This window comes from Mustela nigripes, chromosome 5 (genome assembly GCF_022355385.1).
Source record: "Mustela nigripes isolate SB6536 chromosome 5, MUSNIG.SB6536, whole genome shotgun sequence".
NCBI classification, from domain to species: Eukaryota; Metazoa; Chordata; class Mammalia; order Carnivora; family Mustelidae; genus Mustela; species Mustela nigripes.
The window spans coordinates 51,235,098-51,255,298 of record NC_081561.1 but is presented as its reverse complement, the minus strand read 5'-3'; the positions used below and the strand labels follow the sequence as shown (position 1 = coordinate 51,255,298).

The window sequence follows — 20,201 nt, the reverse complement described above, 5'->3', positions numbered from 1 at the left end:
TCTTTGGAGAACTTTCTACACAACTCTTTTAGGAAATGGTCTTCAGTAAGGGCTGTATATAAAATATTAATATCATGGAAAAGCGTCACAGGCCTCCTTGTAAAAAGGATTTACAGCCCAAGCTTTTAAACCTGGTACAATGCCAAGATACCTACAAATATGTGTTTCAAACTGCACTGTTGCTCTCAGTAAAAAGTTACTTATTTGTGACATTAATGTTATTCTCAGTATAATGGTGTATTTTAAAATAACTTGGAAGAAAGAGGGCTTACCATCTGGTAGATACATAGTCTGTGTATGGGGGTCTGGATCGGATTTCTCGGGCCAACCCGAAGTCTGCAATTTTCACAAGTTCCGGGCCCATGCAGAGGAGGTTCTCAGGCTTTAAGTCCCGATGGAAGAAACCTGTAGAGAGAAAAATCCCAATACACGTTTGCTTCTGCATTACTCTTTGCAGCTATATTTCTCTTTTCATAAATAGCTGTAACTTGAGAAGTAGCCTGGAAGGACACCAAAGGCTCTATGCACAGGATTTCTTTCATTGCCCACTGATGAATTCTCCAAAATGTAAAACAATTAAAAAACTGATCATCCTTTTTTACCAACGTAGAAAACAGCTTTAAAAACATCATGGGGCACCTGGGTAGCTCAGTGGGTTAAGCCTCTGCCATCGGCTCAGGTCATGATCTCAGGGTCCTGGGATTGAGTCCCGCATGTGGCGGTCTGCTCAGTGGGGAGCCTGCCTCCCCCCTCTCTCTGCCTACTTGTGATCTCTCTCTCTGTCAAATAAATAAATAAATAAATAAATAAATAAATAAAATATCAAAACTCTGGGAGTCCCTGGGTGGCTCAGCTGTTAAGCATCTGTCTTTGGCTCAGGTCATGATCCCAGGGTCCTGGGATCCAGCCCCGCATCAGGCTCCCTGTTCAGCAGGAAGCCTGCCTTTCCCTTTTCCGCTCCCCCTGCTTGTATTCCCTCTCTCGCTGTGGCGAGGAAGGCCTTCCTCGATCAGCTTCTCTGGATTTCCTCACCTCCCGATAATTTAAACACTGTCTTTCCTTGTCACTGCCACACACACACACACACACACACACACACACACACACAGCCTTCCATGGCTCCTCTAAAGTTATTTAATAAGCTCGAACACCTTTCGGTATACCTAGAGATAGACTTTTCTAATACTTATCACAGGATGTATAAAGTATGTTCTCATCAGGTAAAATTCCTCATTTCCTTCAGGTTCATTGTATCTATTCCCAATGTTGTACCCTTGTTCCTTTTTATCTATGTCAATCCCAATCTTTGTTATCCTTCCAGACCTACATCAAGTTTCTCCTCCTCCAGGAGGCCATTTTAATTACGCTAGCCTTCTTCACTCACTCATCCAACCAATAAGTGTTCACGGAGGGCCCACTCTGGGCCAGGCACTGTGGATTCAGAAGCAACCCAAATGGACACAGTTCTTGCCCTATAGACATGATAGGCTCTTCCCTCTAAACTTGAGCAGAACTCTGCCATTTTCAGGTACACTGACCATCTCTCTCTGATTAGATGGAGCACTTTAAGGGTAGAAGTCATGATGCTACTTTTTCTAAGTGCCTAGCACTATGGCGGGAGCATGGTGGTCTCATAAGACAGTCTTACTGACAGAACCAAAGACTTGAATAGGTATGCAGGGAATGTGAAAGAGCTCAATGGTGACACAGCTACTCTGGCCAAGTTGTCTGGGGCAACAGAGAGAAGACCAGGAGGCAGGAAGCCTCACCAAACAGCAACAGAGAAATGAGAAGAGTAGTGACCCTGAAGCAGTGGGGGAGACCCTGAGGGCTCAAAGCAGGAAGTCCTCACATGGGGGGAGTTCCAGAAGGACTAAATCCCCCAAACCCTCTCTGCTGTAGAGGAAGGAGCGGGTGATTGTGATGTGGTTATACTTGAACATGCACTGGAGGTCATGTATCATGGAAAGCAACACTGGTTGGTTTTTAAAAATTATTATTATTAACACATAATGTATTATTTGTTTCAGAGGTACAGGTCTGTGAATCATCAGTCTTACACAATTCACAGCACTCACTGTAGCACATACTCTCCCCAATGTCCATAACCCAACCATCCCACCCTCCTCCAGCAACCCTCAGTTTGTTTCCTGAGATTAAGAGTCTCTTATGGTTTGTCTCCTTCCTGATCTTATCTTGTTTGTTTGTTTAAAGATTTTATTTTTTTATTTGACGGAGAGAGAGAGCAGGAGAGTACAAGCAGGGGAAACAGCAGGCAGAGGGAGAGGGAGAAGCAGACCCCTGCTGAGCACTGAGCCTGATGTGGGGCCCTATCCCAGGACCCCAGGATCATGACCTGACCTGAAGGTAGTTGCTTAACCAACTGAGCCACCCAGGCACCCCGAAAGCAACGTGTTTTGTTTTGTTTTGTTTTGTTTTTAAAGACCCTCCCCTCTGTTCATCACCAGAACTTGGTATTAGGTCACACTCCAAACAGATAGTATTATGGCCTAATGATGGATCTACAGGTGAATGGTTGGCTAGAATGCACAAAATAAATATAACTACAGAGCACATAGAAGGGGCCGAAGGGGGGTGCCTGGTTGGCACAGTCAGTTGAGTGTCCTGACTCTTGATTTTGGCTCAGATCCTAATCTCAGGGGCACGAGACTGAGCCCTGTGTTGGGCTCTGTGCTCACTGTGGGTTCTGCTTAAGACTCTTTCTCCCTCTGCCACTACCCTGCCACCTGCACTCTCTCTTTAAAATAAATAAGTAGGGGCACCTGGGTGGCTCAGTGGGTTAAAGCCTCTGCCTTCAGCTCAGGTCATGATCCCAGGGTCCTGGGATAGGGCCCCACATCGGGCTCTCTGCTCAGCAGGGAACCTGCTTCCTCCTCTCTCTCTCTCTGCCTGCCTCTCTGCCTACTTGTGATCTCTGTCTGCCAAATAAATAAATAAAATATATTTTTAAAAAACCTTAAAAACAAAAAACCACACAAATAGTTTTTTAAAAAGGAGGGGCTGGACGTATAGAAGGGATCCTATATATTCAAGAGGGCCACAAGTGACAAGAGGAAGTACTTCCTTCTCACCAAAGGCTGCTTCTGTTTTCCATAACCCAAGGCATTGAGAAGATCAAAGGAGTCCCACGTGGGTTAGACCAGAGACAGGCACAGAGACTTTGCTATTGGCATGCCATCTGAGTATGTGTGTGCACACGCCTACGTTTCTCCTTTGTGTAGAAATGTTTATGGAAAGAAAAACAAATGTAGTATGTCTATACTCCATTGCTTCGTTCTTTATTCTGCCATCATACCAATATATACCCTATGGCCTTCTTCACACCCCTTCCTTAAGTATCCTAACCAAATTAATAATAACTGAAACCTAAATTATAGTAAGAACCAAACTTGAGGCCATCAGCACATTCAAATGGTAATTCAGTATTAGTCAAGGATAGCCTTTAAAATAAAAGAAAAGAATTTTCTTTTCTTTTCTTTTTTTTTTTTTTAAAGACTTTATTTATTTTATTTGACAGAGAGAGAGATCACAAGTAGGCAGAGAGGCAGGCAGAGACAGAGGGGGAAGCAGGCTCCCTGCTGAGCAGAGGGCCCGATGTGGGGCTCGATCCCAGGACACCGAGATCATGGCCTGAGCCGAAGGCAGCGGCTCAATCCACTGAGCCACCCAGGCGCCCCAAGAAAAGAATTTTCTGATGTGGACAAGTTTAGATGGCTTAGTATCAGACAAATTAGATAAAGATGATCAACGCACACCAGAGTGGGCAGTTTCTAACTCAGTATAACTGAGTCACCACATTGGGACCCTCTGTTCGTCAGAGCACCCTCCAGCTCCCAGAAGGCCTGGTTGTATGCTCCCATCTTGGAACTGGTTTAAGAATGTGCAAAGACAGAAGCAGTTACCAGAGAGTCATCTTTCGTCAGTGCACGCAGGAAAACTCCCGTGACCCTGAAAAGCTATGAACTGTGGGACCATGGCCCCTCTTCCTAAAAACTCAGCGCATTAAAGACACACCAGTGAAAAGAAAGAAATGGAAAACATCATTTTCTGACTGAAGAGATGGGAAAACTGAGTCACTGGCTGGTGAGGGGGGGTGGGGATGGTTAATTATTCCCCATCCTACCAGAAATGGGCTAGCGCCATTTTACTGTTGGACTCTAGTCTGTCCCGCTCAATCCATACGGTTAAATCTTGATTTGTGATTGCAGTCCTCTCAAGTACCTTTGACACTGTTTCTCCTCTTAGACTCCCCTTTTCTCCTCTACTTGGGCTAAATGATTATTTCCAAACGCATGTGGCCTTTCCCTCATCATGAATCATTTGTCCTCAAGCGTCCAAGCCCCATGGCGAGCTCCCTCTGCCACCATCTGTAACACCCACCTCAATGAACTAGCACCGTTGTCCCATCACTCTGATTTGTACCCTGATACAAGTGTCACTCTCACACTGCGGACCTCGCACCTTGCTTCCTCGATATATCATGCTGCTGTGAGCACTGAACACCTCCTTGCATTAGTCAAGCTCTATCCTTTCCCTCACTGCTAGCTCCTCTTTAACCCCACCAGAACGGATACACTCATAAAATGAGGAGAATGAAGATTCTCGCCCCCCCTCACCATGTATCTGTGTAAGTATCTGTCACTGATCTATAGATCATACTTTAGGCCCAAAACAATCAGAGGAACACTGGCTAGGAAAAAACTTAACTGCAAACCAAGCCTTACAAATGACTAATGAAAATTGTATTGCTCAGGTGACATATGTTGTTTGTTATACTGTATTTGAGTATAAGCCTTTATAACTAGGAAGCATTCGGGAATAAGTCTTTAGAAGATCTAGCCCTCTGCTCTTTTCATTACTAAATTGGCTACTATTAGTCTTATGCCTATGAGTTCTATTCCTTAGTAATTAAAACTATAAAAGACCCTCACATTCTGTATATTTATTTTTCATCTCTATTTTAAAAAAGATTTGATTTATTTATTTGACAGAGAGAGAGAGGGAAGGAAGGAGGGGAGAGCGCACAAGCAGGGGGAGCGGCCGGCAGAGGGAGAAGAAGCAGACTCCCCACTGAGCAGGGAGCCTGATGTGGGGCTCGAACCCAGGGATTACGGCCCAAGCCGAAGGCAGATGCCAACCGACTAAGCCACCCAGATGCCCCTATTTTTCATGTCTATTTTAACAAAATATTATAATTTCCATATAAGAAGCAATGCAGCATAGTGGTTAAGTGTGCAGACCAGTCAAATCTCAATTCTGTTCACTGTCTGGAAAAACCACTTAACCTCTCTGTGCCTTACTTTCCAAATCTGGAAAATGGGAAGCAAACCTTGAGGGCTTGTTTTGCAGAATGTAATGTGTTAATTTTATAAAAGTTTTAGAGCCATGCTGGGCATGCTGGCCCCTTGTGAGACCTTGTCATAAGTAGAGTATGGATCCTTTTATGTTCTCAATAGGGGGGCAGGCAGACACCGCTCCATTTTTTGCATATAAGAATTAAGGCTTGGGAAGCTAGCCACGTGCTTCACCTGTGAGTAGGTGTTCTGCTGATGTGGGCACTGGTGCTTGTCACAATGAGCCCACTTCTTCCTCTGGGCTTCCGATTCACAACAGAAACCCATACAGATGGTTCTTTCAGACATCATGCAACAGCAAAGTGCTAGTAAGATAAGAACCTTCCTGTTCAAAACTGTTTGGCTTCCAGAAGACAGGAACAGACCTTTAACTTAATTTCAGGGCACCCCCATGCCAGTCAAGTAACAAAGGGATCTTCTCTTTCATCCTGGCAGAAAGTGTGTGGTGCTCACTTGTCATTAACAACCCTTGGGCAAGGAAAACATCAAGCCACAAAGAAGGCTTTTTCCCCTCTGCCAGATTCTGTTAATGATGAACCTGATATGAATATATGGAAATAACCAGGGACTACTGAAACACAAGGAATTTACATGGCACACCTTCCTGTGATGGAAGTTGTTAGTTTCACAGGTATTACTGAATTTAAAACTACAGTGTTTTTATGACCACAAAGACCAATAGAACAGCAACATACGGAAGGGCCACAGGCTAACCCAGATCATGCTCTGCAAGACAGTGGTGAAACACAAAAGCAGAGAACCACTTTATGGGGCAAAACATTGTCCTCCAAGCCACTTAAGGTGTTTCTGATTGCCTGCATGGGTAAGTATGAGCTGGGCGTTTCCAAGGGCAGGTCAAGGGTGAAACACCGTTTGCATTAATTATTTAATTGCAGCAAAGTACATATGCTTTGGCATTGCTCAATCAGCACCAAGTGGAGTCACGTTTTCATTCCCTGCGGGGGGGAAGTACTCAGTGACATGAACTATGGCCATAGCAACTACCTACAGCGCTCTTCTCCCCTCTCGAAGGAGTCTACTCCCTGGGGACAGAATGCACCTTCTCACAGTAAGAACAAGCTAACAAGATAAATCTGTGAAGTGCTTGAGATGATTTTCTTTTCCATTACTGGAGGAAAGGGATAGTATGGAGTTCCATGTGCACTTAAGCAAAGGCAAGTCAATGATATAAAAACCAACTGTTATAATATTTCTGAAAATCATTTATCAATGAAAATGACCTGTAAAATTAATATGCCTCCCACCTACAATCATTATCACTATTTTGTTCACCTCTGATTCTCTGTTTCTCTGTGAGAGAAGGCAGGTTCTTCTAGTAAAGCACTGCAAATGCGCGCAGATCCCTGAGCTAATCTCCACCCCACTACTTTGCGGCAGGGGGGCCTTGGCATGTCTTTCAACCTCTCTGAACGTCAGTCTCTTCTTTGGAAGGAATAGATACCATCTGTCCTTGCTCACTGAGAAAGTGGTAAGGAAGTAAGTTGGATGACAGATGAAGTGTTATGAAGCTCATGCTAGAACTGGGCACTTAACAGCTGGGGAAAAGCATCCACAAGAATCTTTGGGAATAGCAATGGCACTGGGCTTGTAAAAACAGAGGTGGTCTGACTTTACTCCACGACATGAGCCTTCCCTTGTGCCGTCTTCATATACGATCTGAGTGTCCAAGGCGGGTGAGGGAAACTGACAATGTAGAGTTTCCAGAAGCTGTGGTGTCACATTAGTGTCTGGAAGTTACATTACTGGATGCAAATATGCATGTGTGTGTGCACACATGCATTTGCGGGTATGGGTGTGTGCAGGTGTTGTGGGGGGCGGCATACATGCAGGTACGTGGGCTTGTGTATGTGTAGATGCATATGCACGGGCATGAGGCGTCTCTGTGAGCATGTGTGTTCATTTGATGGGATCAGGTAGAGAGACCCAGGTAAAAAGATTACAAGTCCTTTCTGGCAACAGAAAACCCGAGTTTCATGAAAAGCAACCCAAGGACAAAAAAAGAAAGCCAATGAATATTCACTTTCTCTTAGGTCCAATACTCAGTTTCCAGGACTGAGTCAACAGCCTGAGTAACTAAGCCATTATGTGACTGTCCCTGGGTGAAAACATTCTGGTCGACCTTTCCCTTTTGAGAATCTCATTGGTTTCTCGTCACTTCCTTCTGCTGGGCTCTTGCCTGTAATAAGTTACTCTTCTCCCCCAATTTGTCCCTTAGACACCATACCAGTTTTTCATGTTTTGCAAATTCTATCCCTTGTGAACCCTGGTGACTGAAGGCTCTATCAATGCTAGCAGAATCAGGCTGCTGTTTACTAAAAACTTTCTCCTGGAATTGGTTCACAAGTGGACTCAGTCTTGCATTATTACTCACTGGTTCTTTAGCATGTGCCTGAGGCCAACATGGATTTGCACAGAGAACCTCTGTCTATCTGTCTGTGCTTCATTTAGCCTCTACCCGAGGGGCTGTTTAGAGGTTAAAGACAGGCTAGGAAGGATCCCAGATGAACTGTGCCACTGGCTGAGGTGCACTGTCTTTTCTACTCCCTTCCAGTCTGTGTCAAATCTGTGCTGACTGTGTTATCAAAGGGCTTCCACCCAGGGTCCCTACTGGGTAATGAAACTCATCTGATGGTGCAGTATTTACAGTGGCAACATCTTCAGGCTGGGGGTGAACTAAATGGTTTTCCGCCTCTGAAAGATCAACTGCTTGGCCCATCCATCTTTCAAATTAAAGTACCTTCAAATGACCCCCTACAGAACTCCTGGCTCCACTGGGGGACACGTCCATCCCATGGCTCTAGGTTCACAAGAAGGTGGGTCTGTGTCTAGTTAGTAGCAGAGACTTAGTAACGCCCCAGAGGTTTGCTGGAAAATATAGCCTCAGAGTCATTGCTACTCAGCACCTTTCAAATCTTCAGCCATGGACAATAGTCTCAGAGGACTTCCCCAGGGGGTGTGTGGCCATCTGTTCCTCTAGATATTCTAAATTGCTCCTTGGACCATCCTTTTTTTTTTTTAAGATTTTATTTACTTATTTGACAGACAGAGAGATCACAAGTAGGCAGAGAGGAAGGCAGAGAAAGAGGGGGAAGCAGGCTCCCTGCTGAGCAGAGAGCCCGATGTGGGACTCGATCCCAGCACCCTGAGATCATGACTCAGCTGAAGGTAGAGGCTTTAACCCACTGAGCCACTCAGGTGCCCCTGGACCATCCTTACAGTGAATCATACTGGTTCTCAGCAGGACTGTTTTCTTTGACCAAGTGATATAACTGGCCTAGAATGAGGGACATGACATGAAACTGCTCTATGCAAACAGTGACAGTTTGCATACAACTGAAGTCATATTATATAATGTCCCCTCTAGAAGGATTCATGAGATAAAACTCTTTGGTCTTAGTTCCAAGAATAGTTCTGCCTCTCTTGGGCAACTGGACTATTTTTACTGGGGCTGGGGGAACTACGTTGGATGTAGTTGGTCATGTTTCACATTTTGCATTGTCAGAAAGCAAGTTCAGAATCAAATCTATAGCCTATTTCTTTTACTTAAATAGAACTTGCAGACACACATTTTGCCGATTAACTTCCCCCTTTAGCTCTATCCATACCTTTTGTCTTTGTCTTTCTTTGCTAACTTTTTGTTTTATTTTGTTTTTATTTTTTTTTTTTAAAGATTTTATTTATTTATTTTACAGAGAGAGATCACAAGTAGGCAGAGAGGCAGGCAGAGAGAGAGAGAGGAGGAAGCAGGCTCCTGCTGAGCAGAGAGCCCGATGCGGGACTCGATCCCAGGACCCTGAGATCATGACCTGAGCCGAAGGCAGCGGCTTAACCCACTGAGCCACCCAGGCGCCCATGTTTTATTTTGTTTTTAAAGATTTTTTCAAAGATTTTATTTATTTATTTGACAGAGACAGAGATCACAAGTAGGCAGGGAGGCAGGCAGAGAGAGAGGAGAAGCGGGCCCCCCACTGAGCAGAGAGCCCGATGTGGAACTCGATCCCAGAACCCTGAGATCATGACCTGAGCCGAAGGCAGAGGTTTAACCCACTGAGCCACCCAGGCACCCTTTTTTAAAAAGATTTTATTTATTTATTTGACAGAATGAGAGAGAGAGAGAGCACAAGCAGGGGGAGTGGCAGGCAGAAGGAGAGGGAGAAGCAGGCTCCCTGCAGAGCAGGAGAAGCCTGTTATGGGGCTCGATCCCAGGACTCCGGGATCCTGACCTGAGCCAAAGGCAGCGGCTTAACCCACCGAGCCACCCAGGAGCCCCTCTTTGCTAACTTTTTTTTTTTTTTAATTTTTTATATAATTTTTTTGAAATTTATTTTATTTGACAGAGAGAGATCAGAAGTAGGCAGAGAGGCAGGCAGAGAGAGAGAGAGAGAGAAGGAAGCAGGATCCCCGCCCAGCAGAGAGGCCGATGCGGGACTCAATTCCAGGACCTTGAGATCATGACCTGAGCCGAAGGCAGAAACTTAACCCACCAAAACACCCAGGCGCCCCACCTCTTTGCTAACTTTTAATTGATTTTATTTTCCTGTTTTGAATAAATTTTGTTAGGCCATTTTTGAAGGCTTCTGAACCGAAATATAATACATCAGGAAAATGAGAAGCCACAAGGAAGCGGTAATAGTAGATTAAACATAACATGTGGAAATGTCTCTGAATCCTAATCTAAGGGGTCTTATTAATACACCAGATAACAGACAGGAATAACTGTTAGATCTATAACCAGTGAGCTCAACCTTAAAGCCTAAAGAATAAGAACACATAGACATGATAAACAACGAGAAAAATTCAGAAATCAAGTTACAAAAGAGAACATAACCCAAACCCCACTGCCAGCCTCTCAACCCGGCAACCTCTTCTGGAAGGCAGTCACCAAAGACCCTGATGCTTCCTGTACCTTCTACCTGATGACAAATTTCACTGCTGTTAAAAAGCACAGTACTCTAAATCACCTACCGTGTTTGTGAATAAATGCGAGTCCTTGCAATATCTGGTACATGATATTCCTTATGGCAGATTCAGGAAACAACTTATTTCTGGATGGAACAGAGGAGGAAAAAAGTTATAAATCTAGATTTACATATGAAAACAAATACTCTATGTTCCTGTTCTTTTGGTTATACAGTAGGAATTTAAGAAAACATTTGCTTATACACAAATGTGACCAGATCCTTTGATAACAAAGACCAAAGAAAAACAACCATTTGTCCATACAAGACAGCTACCTTGTCAACACTGCTGTATTGGCAATTGGTATATTCAGTTATGTTACTAAAAAGAAAAGATTAAACATTTTATGGGAGCCACCCCTCCAAACCCTCTGATCTATCATATAAAAATCTTCTCTCTCTGTAATATGAAACTTGAAAATTTGTAATGGGGAAAATCTGAGGTCTTCCAGATGAAGTCCTTACAAAATGTAGTGGATAGTCGGGGATAGTGCCATATTCCCCTCCAAGTCGGGCAAACCATGCCGCTTTTCTGTTGTTGGTGACCAAGTAGACTATTTATTGACTGAGTTCATTCAGAGAGAAGCTGTGAATGGCGCCCATTTGCCACTGAGAAAACATCCCCGAGAAGTTCCACGTGGCTCACTTTAGTTCAAAAGGTCAAAATGACCATAGCAGGCAAGTTTGTTATTAGTTTCCTCTTCCCAGCACGTAAGCCCCTGCACCCTGTACAGCAAGAAGAGAAGTTCAAGAAACCAAGTTCTCCATGGAGGCCTCAGAATAAACGAGGCCATTACACCCTGACCTCTAGTTGCTCTGTCCATACGTCCTCATAGGAATGGAGAGCTGCAGAGTTTCTGTTCAATCCCTGAGCTTCTCTGGGTGAATAACCCACTGAACCATGAAAATGGCTGCACTGAAAGTCGCTTCTATGAAGCCATCCCGAGGCCTCCCGAGCAGGAATGTGGGCTGGGCCCCTCGTCTACTGGGCGGCTTTCAACAGGGAAGCCTAAGCAGCGTTAAGTATGATAGACAAAAGCAAAAAGAAAACACATGTACTTTGTGGTCTTTATTTCTAAGATCGTGAAGACCAAACTGTACCTTTCCTTAATGAGCTGGTAAAGATTTTCCTTCATGTACTCGAAGATAAAATAAAGATGATCATTTTCCCTGATAACTTCTTTTAATTTTACTACATTGGCATGGTTGAGCTTCTTTAAAGACTGAAAGGAGAAACAGAAAAAAATGAGAGAAAATCTGCTGTTGGAAAAGAAAAGCAGTGGCAGGTATACTTCCGGAGAAACATCTAACTCTAGAACCACAGAAATGCCACAATTCCCATTTCATTGACAATACATGGTATTTCTCCGAAGTCAATAATGACTTCATGTAGCAAAGCCGTTGTGATTAGCTGACTAGCCAGTAAGTACTTGACCATGACGGGTATTTCTGGCCACCTGCTGCACCAGGCAATGGGCTTGGGCTATTTTAGGCGCACTCCCTCCAGATGATGGAATTCTTGCCATGAAAACGGCCAGAAGGGAACCAATGGGAGGCTTTGATTGTTTTAGTATTAGAGAAGGCAGCTGCTCTGGGCCGAGATGACCAGCCAAGATGACCAGTCTGCAGACGCTTTGAACAGGAAATTGTTCTCATAGACAGAAGCTGATAGCCCAAGACTCTCAACATCGTTGGACTCATGTGTGTCCATGAGGCACACAGCAGTCCTTACGATGAGTGTTTTATTATTTTTTTTTAATATTTTATTTAATTCAAGTTAGTTTACACATGATGTAGTACTGGCTTTCAGAAGAGGTATTTCGTCATTCATCACTCACATGCAACACCCAGCGCTCTTCCCAACAAGTGCCCTCCTTCATGCCCATCCCCCATCTACCCATCCCCCACCAGTGTGAGTTTTAAAGGAGAAAGGAGGAAGAGGAGAAATCTCAGGGCACATGGGTGGCTCAGTCATCCAGCGTCTGCCTTTGGCTCAGGTCATGTTCCCAGGGTCCTGGGATAGAGCCCCGCATCGGGCTCCCCACTCAGTGGGAAGCCTGCTTCTCCTTCTCCTGCTTCCCCTGATTGTGTTCTCTCTTACTCTCTCTCTCTCTCTGTGTCAAAGAAAGAAATAAAATCTTAAAAAAAAAAAAAAAGGAGAAATCTCATTGCAAAGCCCCTCCTTCCCCCTTTCCCCCACAAGGTGAGAAGGGAGAAAGAGCTCTGCTTTCAAGAATAGCAAAGGCAAAAAAAGGTCAGGCAGGTGATGAGAAACGAGGGTGGCTCAGAAAATGGGGAGTGCCCTGATTCTTTATCCTTGTGCATGTGCAGTTCTCCTGTTCCTGACGCATCCACCTGTCAACTTTTTTCTGTTTGCATCATTAGTTCTGTTGATGGTGAGCAAGGACACTTTTTTATTCGTGAGCAGTGATCCTGTTCATGTACCACAGCTTTGCTCACCAGATGGTCAGAATTTGATTAACAGTCTCCTGCAAGGGAGCCTCCAAGGGCCACGGGCCAGTGGGATGAGCCCTTTAATTCCAAAAGCCTTCTCCTCACAAAGAAGTGACTCCGATGATAATATATTGTAAAACCCTCCTGATCTTTCAATTTCCTTCAAAAGAACACTTCTTTTATAAAATACACATGGTGGCTGAAGACAAAAAGGTGAACATGAATATCCAAATCTAGAAGAACACCCAGTAATAATGCACCCAAGGAATGAGAGCTTGGGAGTGCTATAAACACATTGAGTTACTTCAAGCCACCAGGTAGAGAGAGGAAATATGGCCAGTGAATGAGAACAAAATCAAAGTCTTCTGGAGCCTCTTTCCTGAAAGACAAACTCCTGCCAAGGAACCTCTCAGGCAGGAAATCCTCAACCGAAGACTGGATCCTTCTAGAATGACCCAACCAGGCCAACTACTTGTTTTAGTTAGGCTGGTTTCCAGGTTCTCCATGAGTAACAAACACAAACATTGCTTAACTCATAAGTATTCAACCCTGCAGCCACCTTTTCGATTCGTTTAAAATGCATCCCAACCACAGTTGACACATGTCCAGTGGGTAAGCCACAGAATAAACTGGGCAAATTCAGTCAGAGGAAAAGGAAGTAGGTTTTTTAAAGCTTTTCAAGAGAAGGATTCTCAGTAAGGAGCAGAGTACCTTAAACGCTTGGGCTGATGTATGTTTTGAGCATGAATTACTGGTTCAGGGCTCATAGTTGTTTCTGTGTGAGCCCCATGGACAAGTAAAGTCTTTATTGGTTTAATATAAAAGGGATGAATTTTGTGTGGGAGATTTCGTGTGACTCATTATAGAGAGAAGGCATCTTATTTAGGCACAGGGAAGGTTTACAAGGAGAGGAAGAGGCAGGACAATTAGAGCTGAGAAGCACAAATAGCAGATTAAACCCAGGTCAGCAGTCCAAGTGGAGACTGTGGATCCCCATTTGGGTGAAGGTTCTTAACAATCAAATAAAACTACAACGAACTACTCCTCAAGAGTGCCCTGGGGCATGAGGGACAGTCCTTGCCTATAAGGGGCAAACAGCCTAATTAAGAAGAGAGGGCATGAATGCAAAAATCTACAGGACAGAAAGAAGAAGATTTTATTAGGGTCAAGAGAATGAGAAAGACATGTTAGAGACAACTTAAAGACAAGAAACAGAGACAACTTGGAAATGTTTCAAGAAGGAGCCATCAGCAAACTGAATGGTCAATGAGTGTATTATTCTCAATGTAACTTGAAGGAAGAGTAGCATCTTGATGAAGTCAGTGGGAGGGAAAGGATATGTCGGGAGAGAAGCCCTTCTTAGGTATGGGTGGGAGTAGAATGGCGTGGTCTATGCCTGAGGGATGAGAACCACCCCAGTTTGGTTCTGAAGGAAACCCATCCAGAAGACTCCAACAGGGGAAGTGGGCAGGGAAGACATTGGTTGGATGCCAGATGTGTGTGTATATATATATATATATATATATATATATATATGCCTTGAAGCCTGACAAACATGGGTCTGAAACCAAGCTTTGTGGCCTTAGAGTTGTTGTTACCTCAAAGCACATGACTTAGTCTCTGGGTTGCAGCTATTCTCAGCTGCAAACCCAAGGTACTAACAGTTTCCTCATGAGGTAATTGTGAGAATGAAATAAGACAGTGCATGTGCTGCCTGGCTCACTGTAGCATCTCAGGAAACAGTAGGTAGTGTGTGAGCAGCTGAATGTCGCTGAGATGGTTCTGGGGACAGCACATTGGGTGGAGGAGGTGTGGAGGAAGTGAGGTCACAGAGGCCACCTGCAGTGAGCTGCAGTTTCTGGGTGAATGGGTAAATGATCATTAGTAGAAGAGGGAGAAAATAGGAGCACTGAGGGAGGCAGACATTCTAGAAAATTCAGGTACTGATATCCACTGAAGCAGTTGGATATGTGGGCCTGAAGCAGGTGTCAGCAAACTTTTCTGAAAAGGACAGAATATAAATATTTTAGGCTATCTAGGTCCCTGCCACAAATACTCAACTTTGCTATCAAAGCATGAAATCCACCATAGACAATATGTATGTAAGTGGACAAGTGTTCCAACAGAACTACATTTAAACAGGACGTGGCCATTCATCAGCTTCTGGTCCAATGTTTACAAAGAATAAAAGATCTGACGAGACCCTGAAGTGAGGGAAGTAAATGAAATTACTCGGGGGGAGACTTGGAGCAAAGGAGAACACCGCTAAGGACGGAATGTGAGACATCATTGCTCTTTAAAGGGTGAACTACAGAGCACTTGGTAAAGGCAAGAAAGATGTAGGACAGGGGCTCCTGGGTGGCTCAGTTGGTTAAGCAACTGCCTTCGGCTCAGGTCATGATTCCTGGAGTCCCAAGATTGAGTCCCACATCCGGCTCTCTGCTCAGCAGGGAGTCTGCTTCTCCTGCTGACCTCTCTCCTCTCGCGCACACTCTCTCTCTCTAATAAATAAATAAATAAAATCTTTAAAAAAAAAAAAAAAAAAAGGTAGGACAGCGGGGCAAAAAGCACAGTCACACAGCCCTGGGAGAAGACAGCACTCAACACTGCAGGCAAGAAAATGCCTAAGAAAATGAACTGGAGGGGCTCCTGGGTGGCTCAGTCAGTTAAACGTCTGTCTTTGGCTCAGGTCATTATCCTGGGGTCCTGGGACTGAGCTCCACACCAGGCTTGCTGCTCAGTTTATCAGGGAGGATGGAAGGTACATATATTTATTTAGAGACTGAAGAGAAGGAGCCAGTGGAAAGGAAGAGCTTAAAGAAATGGGAAAGTTCACAAGAGCCAAAAGGTAGGAGCAGCCCATCAACGAGTGAGTGGATCAACAAAACATGGCATATACCTACAACCAACTAGGATTTTGCCTTAAAAAGGAAGGAAACTCTGATCCAGGCTATGACATGAACCTTGAAGCCATGACGCCAAGTGCAAAAAGCGAGGCACAAAAAAGAAATACTGTATGATTTCCCCTTACCTGAAGTGCCTGGAGCAGTCAGTTTCATAGAGACAGATATTAAAAGGGTGTTTGCCGAGGGCTAGGGGCAGAGGGGTCACTGGAGTTGTTAACAAGTTCAGAGTTTCAGGTGTGCAAAGTGAAGAGCGTTCTGGAGGTAGATGGAGGTGAGGCCCATACAATACAAATGTTGTAAATACCACTGAATGGTGCACTTACAAATTCGTAATATGGTAAATTTCACATATATATATTTCACGACATTTGGAAAGGGAAAGAATATTAGTGGGAAATGTGTGAGATCAGAATAAATCTGTGGTTTAGTTAACAGTAATATACCAAAATTTTAAAAAGTAGATTTCTTAGTATTTTAGCAAGCTTCTCCTTTGAGCTATATTGTTGTATCAGTGGAACAATGCAAACAGAATGACTAACATTATCAACCATAAATCTAAGCAGGTATAAAGCTATTTTAATCAACCATACATAAATTATTCCCTGGTGTATTAATAAATACCTTAACCTCCCGAAGGTTCATGCATTCCTCCCAGGAATAAAACTTTCTTTTCATTCTAAAAGAGAACAACAACAACAAAAAAAAACAAATAATGTGCTTATTCTCAGTAACAGGCTCAACTTTCTTATTTAAAAATGGTTTCACTCAGGGACGGGGGGTGGTGGATAAACAAAAAACCCCAAAACCTAAAAAACCCCAAAACCTCAAACCCAAAACAAAACAAAAAAATGTTTTCATTCTGAATCTAATGAATAGTGCTTAAAGCTGGTTTCAATTTCCACCAAATATTATACAATCCAAAACCATTCACTTTAAAATCTGGCAGTGCAATCAAACCTACATCACAAAATTTCCCAAAGGTGGTAGAGGGCAGGGCAGGGCAAGACCTCTCCAGCTGTCTTGCTCTATCACAAACTGGCTAACCTTGTCCTGGAGGCTAATCCCTCAGGCTTCTTTGATCTAGACTAGAGCTTTCTAACAGAACTTTCCATACTGATATTTGGTTCTGTGCTGTCTAGTATGGTAGCCACGAGACTACACAAATCTGGGTAGAGGGTACTTGGAATATGGCTAGCATAACATAGGAACTCAACTTTTAATAAAATTCACATTTAAATGCCCTCTGGTTACTTGCTACCCTGTTGGACAACACAGTTCTAGACCCTCTGGTACAGGGACTGGCAAACTATGGCCAACTGTACCCCACCATCTCTTTAAATAGTTGGGGAAAACACATCAAAAGAAGATTAAGAATTCATGATGTGTGAAAATTTTATGAAATTCACATTTCAGTTTCCAAAAAGTATTTTATTGGAATACAACCACACTCATTCATGTACACGTGGCCTATGGCTGCTTTTACATGAACGCAGAACTGTGTTGGGGCCGAGACCATGTGGCCTGCCAAGCCTGAAATATTTACTGTGTGACCCTGTACAGAGGTTGTTTGCCAACCCCAGCCAATAGCCTGAGGGGAGAGAAAGAGAACCCTACAGGCTAACTGGAAACTCAAGTTTCAAGGTTCCACCTCTCAGCGCCCTGCAGTCACATGGTCTCACTGGACTCTTCCAGCAGCCCCAGGGAAACAGATGGGACAAGGAAGGAAATGAAGAAACCGAGAAGTTGTGTGATTTTCCTGAAGGTCTTCCTGCTGGATAATGGGAGGCTAACTTGAATCTTTCCACCTCACTCTCACACTCTGTCCCCACTGTCACATGGTCTGCTGCTGGAGTTCACGCCCCAAATATTCTTTAGCCTCTCCTGCATGGCAGGGGCTTTGTCATGCACTAGGGACACAACGGTGAGAGGGGCATCCCTCATGGGCCTGACACAGTGGCAAGGAGGCTGGGCAATTACTCATCACTTTCTGTGCTGAGTGCCAGGAAGGAAAGGCACAGGACACCGTGAGAGCAGATCCCAAAGTAACCAAATTTAGTCTGGGCTATGAGGAAGAGCTTCTGAAAAGAGATGATGTTTTAATTAAGACCTGAAGGATCAGTAGAATTTAGCCCCTGGAGGCAGAAGGCAGGGAATATCAATGTGAAGGCTAGGGGTGGGAAGGTCTTTGACTAAAAAAAAAAAAAAAAAAAAAGGTTATCAATGAGTTCAAGAAGCTGAAAGGCCAGAGTGACCAGAATGACGTCAGCAGGGGGTTAGTGACAGGAGGTCAGACTAAAGAAAACAGGAGCAGCCAAGTGATGCAGCATGTTGTAGGTCACTTTAAAAATTGGGGGCTTGATTCCTAAAATTGATAGGAAGATATTGCAAAATGCTGTGGTTGGGGTTCCTCTGAAAGTAGAGCGTGAGGCAAGGACTTGGGTACAGGTGGTTTATTTGTGAGGTGATTCCAGGAAGACAGAGCAAGGAGCAGGGAAAATGGAAACAGAGACACGGGAAACCCGTTAAAGTGTATGTTACTGAGCTGATACCCAGGTGTGCAATTGGGACTTAGTCCTGCTGGGGGCCTTATATTGGTCGGTATGAAGGGTGCCCTGGTTGAGATCTCCCATATGCTTTTGGGGGTAAGGGTCCTGGTAGTGGGCATAGAACTGTACACCGCAACACACCGAAATCAGGCAGGGCGAGGTGATGAGATGGGGCAGCAGAGACACAGTGTTTGGTGCAAAGGATTTTAGATAATTAGATTCATGTGTTTTAAGTAATCCCTTCAGACTGGAATGGAGAGGGACAGAACGGAACTCAGGAACCCTAAAGAGGAGATTATTCCAGTGGTAGAACTGGTCAATGATAATGGGTTGACTGGGAGGTTGGCAGGGTGAACACAGAGCAGTAGGTGGGTCAGATAAATATACAGTGGTTGGAATCTACGGGCCTAGGTGGCCAATGCTGGGCATCCAGAGGGAGGTCAAGAGGATGTGCAGGTTTTGAAGGAATGGTAGTATCATTTTCAGTATAGGGAACACTGAAGGAAAAACAGGTTTGGGGCAAGAGAGGGAAAATGTTGGATAAAAGCTCAGTTCGGGATATAATGAGTTCAAAGTATCTGCAGGGCATCCAGATGGAGATGTTGAGAAAGTGACTGGATATAGATGGGTATAGTGGGAAGGCCCTAAAATGGTCCCTGAAGACTCCCACCTCCTGGTGCCTGGGATAATGCCTCCCCTTCAATGACCTGTTTCTAACCAGTGGAGTACAACAACCTGAGAGGAGGTCACTTCTGGGATTAGTTAACAAAAGCAAAAAGATGGGACTTCCACCTTGGTAGAAGCCTCTCTCACGGCCTTCATGGCCCCATCTTGAAGCAAGATGCCAAGTTGTGAGCTATTCTTTGGAGAGGCCCACATGGCAAAGGATGGAGGACAGCCTCTAGCCAACAGCCAGCAGGAACCAGAGGCCCTCAATGTAACCACGAGGGAGGTATGGAATGCTGCCTGCAATCACGTGAGTAAGCCTCGAAGTGGATCCTTTCCCAGTACAGCCTTCAGCCAAGACCCCGGCACTGGCCGACACCTTGACTGCAGCCTCATGAGAGACCCTAAAGAACTCACCTAAACTCTGAGATCATAAATGTGTATAGTTTTAAACGATGAATTCTTAGTTTTAAACATAGCAACAGATAACTAATACATACTGCAAAGGGCAAGTGAACAGGGAAGAGGAAGACAGCAGCCCCCCAGACTACCACCATGTGTACCATGTGTAAATGACCCAAATCAAGTCACTTAACTTCTCCGAGTTTCAATCTCCTCTCCAATGAAATGTTTCTAAACCTGCTCGTTATTATGTCACACTAGGCTAACACTTTGTTTTCTTTCTTTTCTTTAGGATAAGACCCTTTGAAAAAGTACTAGTGCTGTATGCAAATCTAAAGTAGGGATGTGTTTAAGACCTCTGCCATGAACATTCCAGAGCCGAAAGTTACCTAGCCTACAGAAATCAATGTCTAAGACTTTCCTCCAGGGGCGCCCGGGTGGCTCAGTTGGTTAGGCAGCTGCCTTGGGCTCAGGTCATGATCCTGGCTGGAGTCCTGGGACTGAGTCCCTCATCAGGCTCCCCGCTCCACAGGGAGTCTGCTTCTCCCTCTGACCTTCTCCGCTCTCCTGCCTTCTCTCACTCTCTCTCAAATGGATAAATAAAATCTTAAAAAAAAAAACCAAAAAACTTTCCTCCGTGAGCCCTACCCTCCCACCCCCTTTAGAAATTTTTCAGGAGTGAGAAATGCAGAGGATAGAGTTAAAATGATGTTGACAATGTGGAGTTGAAGATGAACTGATGCGAGTGGAGAATAAAACTTACTTTTTAATGGCAATCAGTTCCCCAGACTCAATGCTTCGTCCCAGTAGGACGGAACCGTAGGTTCCATCCCCAAGTTGCTTGATCGTTGTGTATCTATTCATGGTGTGCCC

At 44.3% G+C, this 20,201-nt stretch overlaps 1 protein-coding gene across 1 annotated transcript in view; it reads right to left on the bottom strand.

Annotated features, from left to right (window-relative positions):
- CILK1 (ciliogenesis associated kinase 1) overlaps window positions 1-20,192 on the bottom strand; it is a 36,999-nt gene extending 16,807 nt beyond the window's left edge. The window contains exons 1-5 of the mRNA XM_059400237.1: window positions 20,092-20,192; window positions 16,336-16,390; window positions 11,456-11,577; window positions 10,362-10,441; window positions 273-405 (exon numbers count right to left, since the gene is read on the bottom strand). Of these exons, the coding sequence (XP_059256220.1) occupies window positions 273-405; window positions 10,362-10,441; window positions 11,456-11,577; window positions 16,336-16,390; window positions 20,092-20,192 (491 nt within the window). The remainder of the gene's footprint in view (window positions 1-272; window positions 406-10,361; window positions 10,442-11,455; window positions 11,578-16,335; window positions 16,391-20,091) is intronic.
- Window positions 20,193-20,201: the final 9 nt, after the last annotated feature.